A 1,806-nucleotide genomic window follows, 5' to 3' on the forward strand; every position below is an offset into this window, starting at 1 on the left:
AAACAAATTTCAAATTTTTACAGTAAGTAGTTATATTAATAGTTCCTAATCAAACATTATAATAAATAAAGAAGAGAAATCCACACAGACAGTGCTATCATCCAATGGATCTATCTGTGAAGCTCAAGATGATTATAACGACCCAGCTATCTCATTCAAAAAGGGTGAACTACTTCAGTTAAGTATAAATGGAAATGAGGTACAATCACTGGAGACTGGTCAGAAGAGTGTTGTTCCAATGAAATACATTGGATACTCAAGAGTAGAATTACTTCAATTGTTCCAGTTTGCCATTGAAATAGAAATTCTACCATATCGTTTTGACCTCAATATAAAAGCAGAGTATTTTGTTCAGGAAATTAATGATGCTCCTGGATTACATTCATTAAGAATGCAAGTGTCAAAACAAAAATGTAAGTACAAAAATTTAACTATGATTCTCACATATATAAAAGTGTTTGTAGCTAGACATAGCTTTCAAGCATTACACAAAGATGGCTTATCTTTTAAAAAAGGTATACTCATGTCAACAATATGATACCTAAATTAAACATCTAAAGAATCATTTCATATTTCAAATGTGCAAAAATTTCACGCATTATCTTCTTTAATAGGAGAAGTACTTAAAGTTGTTAAAAATGAAGATGATGAATGGTGGTATATGCAATCATTTCATACAGACAACATAGGCGATGTCCCAATTAGTTATATAATACCAATTGAAGGGAAATACTCAGAAATGTAAGGAATTGAGTAGATAATAATTGAAAAGTTTTAACTGTGCTGATCAATAAATTTACTTCTTCATATATGCATGTAGGTACTACAAGCATGTCTACTACCATATAATGGATCACAATGTAGCAAAAGAGAGACTGAGTCGTCAAGCAGACACTCAAAAAGGTAGCTTTCTAATCAATAAGAGTGAAAGAAAACCTGGAGTTCCTAGACAGCATACCCTCATACTTAACAATGGAGTCATTACAACATACCATCGTATACATTTTAGCCTTAATAAGTGCTCTATAGGCAAAAGTGTCTGGTTTGACTCACTCAATGACCTGGTACATCACTACATGATGAAAGCTGATGGCCTGCCCTGCTCAATAAAAATTCCTATACCCAAACAAAGAAACATGCCTATTGCAGTAAATAAAGAGTTTGAAATTAATAAGTCACATATCAAGTTTTCAAAATGCATAAATGCTGGACAGTTTGGAGAGACATGGAAGGGTGTTTGGAAAGGTGAAGGGCCAGTTATGATTAAGACAAATATAGCAACAAATATTACACAAGAAACATTTATTGACGCGGCCAACATATTGGCAAAACTTCATCATAAGAACATCATCAGTCTATATGGTGTTTGTACTGAAAATTATCCTCTTTATATTGTAACAGAGCTGATGATAAATGGAAATCTCAAAGATTACCTAACTACAAATAATCTTACACCAGCAGAGCTGGTAGATATCGCTATTCAAGTTACTGAAGGTATGATTTATCTAGGAGAACAAGATTACATTCATTGCAATCTAAAAGCTGCCAGTATACTATTAGGATATAATAACACTGTCAAGATAGCAAACTTTCATCTTGCTCAACACCTCAATGGCAATAAATACTGGACTGTTGAGGAAGGTACTGAGCTAGCTATAAGATGGACAGCACCTGAAGGATATACTTTAAACCAACTGAGTATTAAATCTGATGTTTGGTCATTTGGTATATTACTATGGGAACTGGCTACCAAAGGGCATATGCCATACCCTGGCATGACCCATAAAGAGGTAATGGAATTAGTAT

The 1,806-nt window shown here is 33.5% G+C and overlaps 1 protein-coding gene across 1 annotated transcript; it reads left to right on the top strand.

The window, feature by feature from the left end:
* Positions 1–71: 71 nt before the first annotated feature.
* On the top strand, positions 72–1,790 carry LOC100635249 (tyrosine-protein kinase SRK2-like; the record flags this gene model as incomplete). The annotated part of the gene is made up of 4 exons (XM_003391786.1): positions 72–413; positions 456–515; positions 615–741; positions 821–1,790. Coding segments are annotated over 4 exons (1,499 nt in total), but the record flags the coding sequence as incomplete, so codon positions are not given.
* Positions 1,791–1,806: the final 16 nt, after the last annotated feature.

This window comes from Amphimedon queenslandica, unplaced genomic scaffold, assembly GCF_000090795.2.
Source record: "Amphimedon queenslandica unplaced genomic scaffold, v1.1 AMPQUscaffold_6113_Cont21925, whole genome shotgun sequence".
In the NCBI taxonomy this organism is placed as follows: domain Eukaryota; kingdom Metazoa; phylum Porifera; class Demospongiae; order Haplosclerida; family Niphatidae; genus Amphimedon; species Amphimedon queenslandica.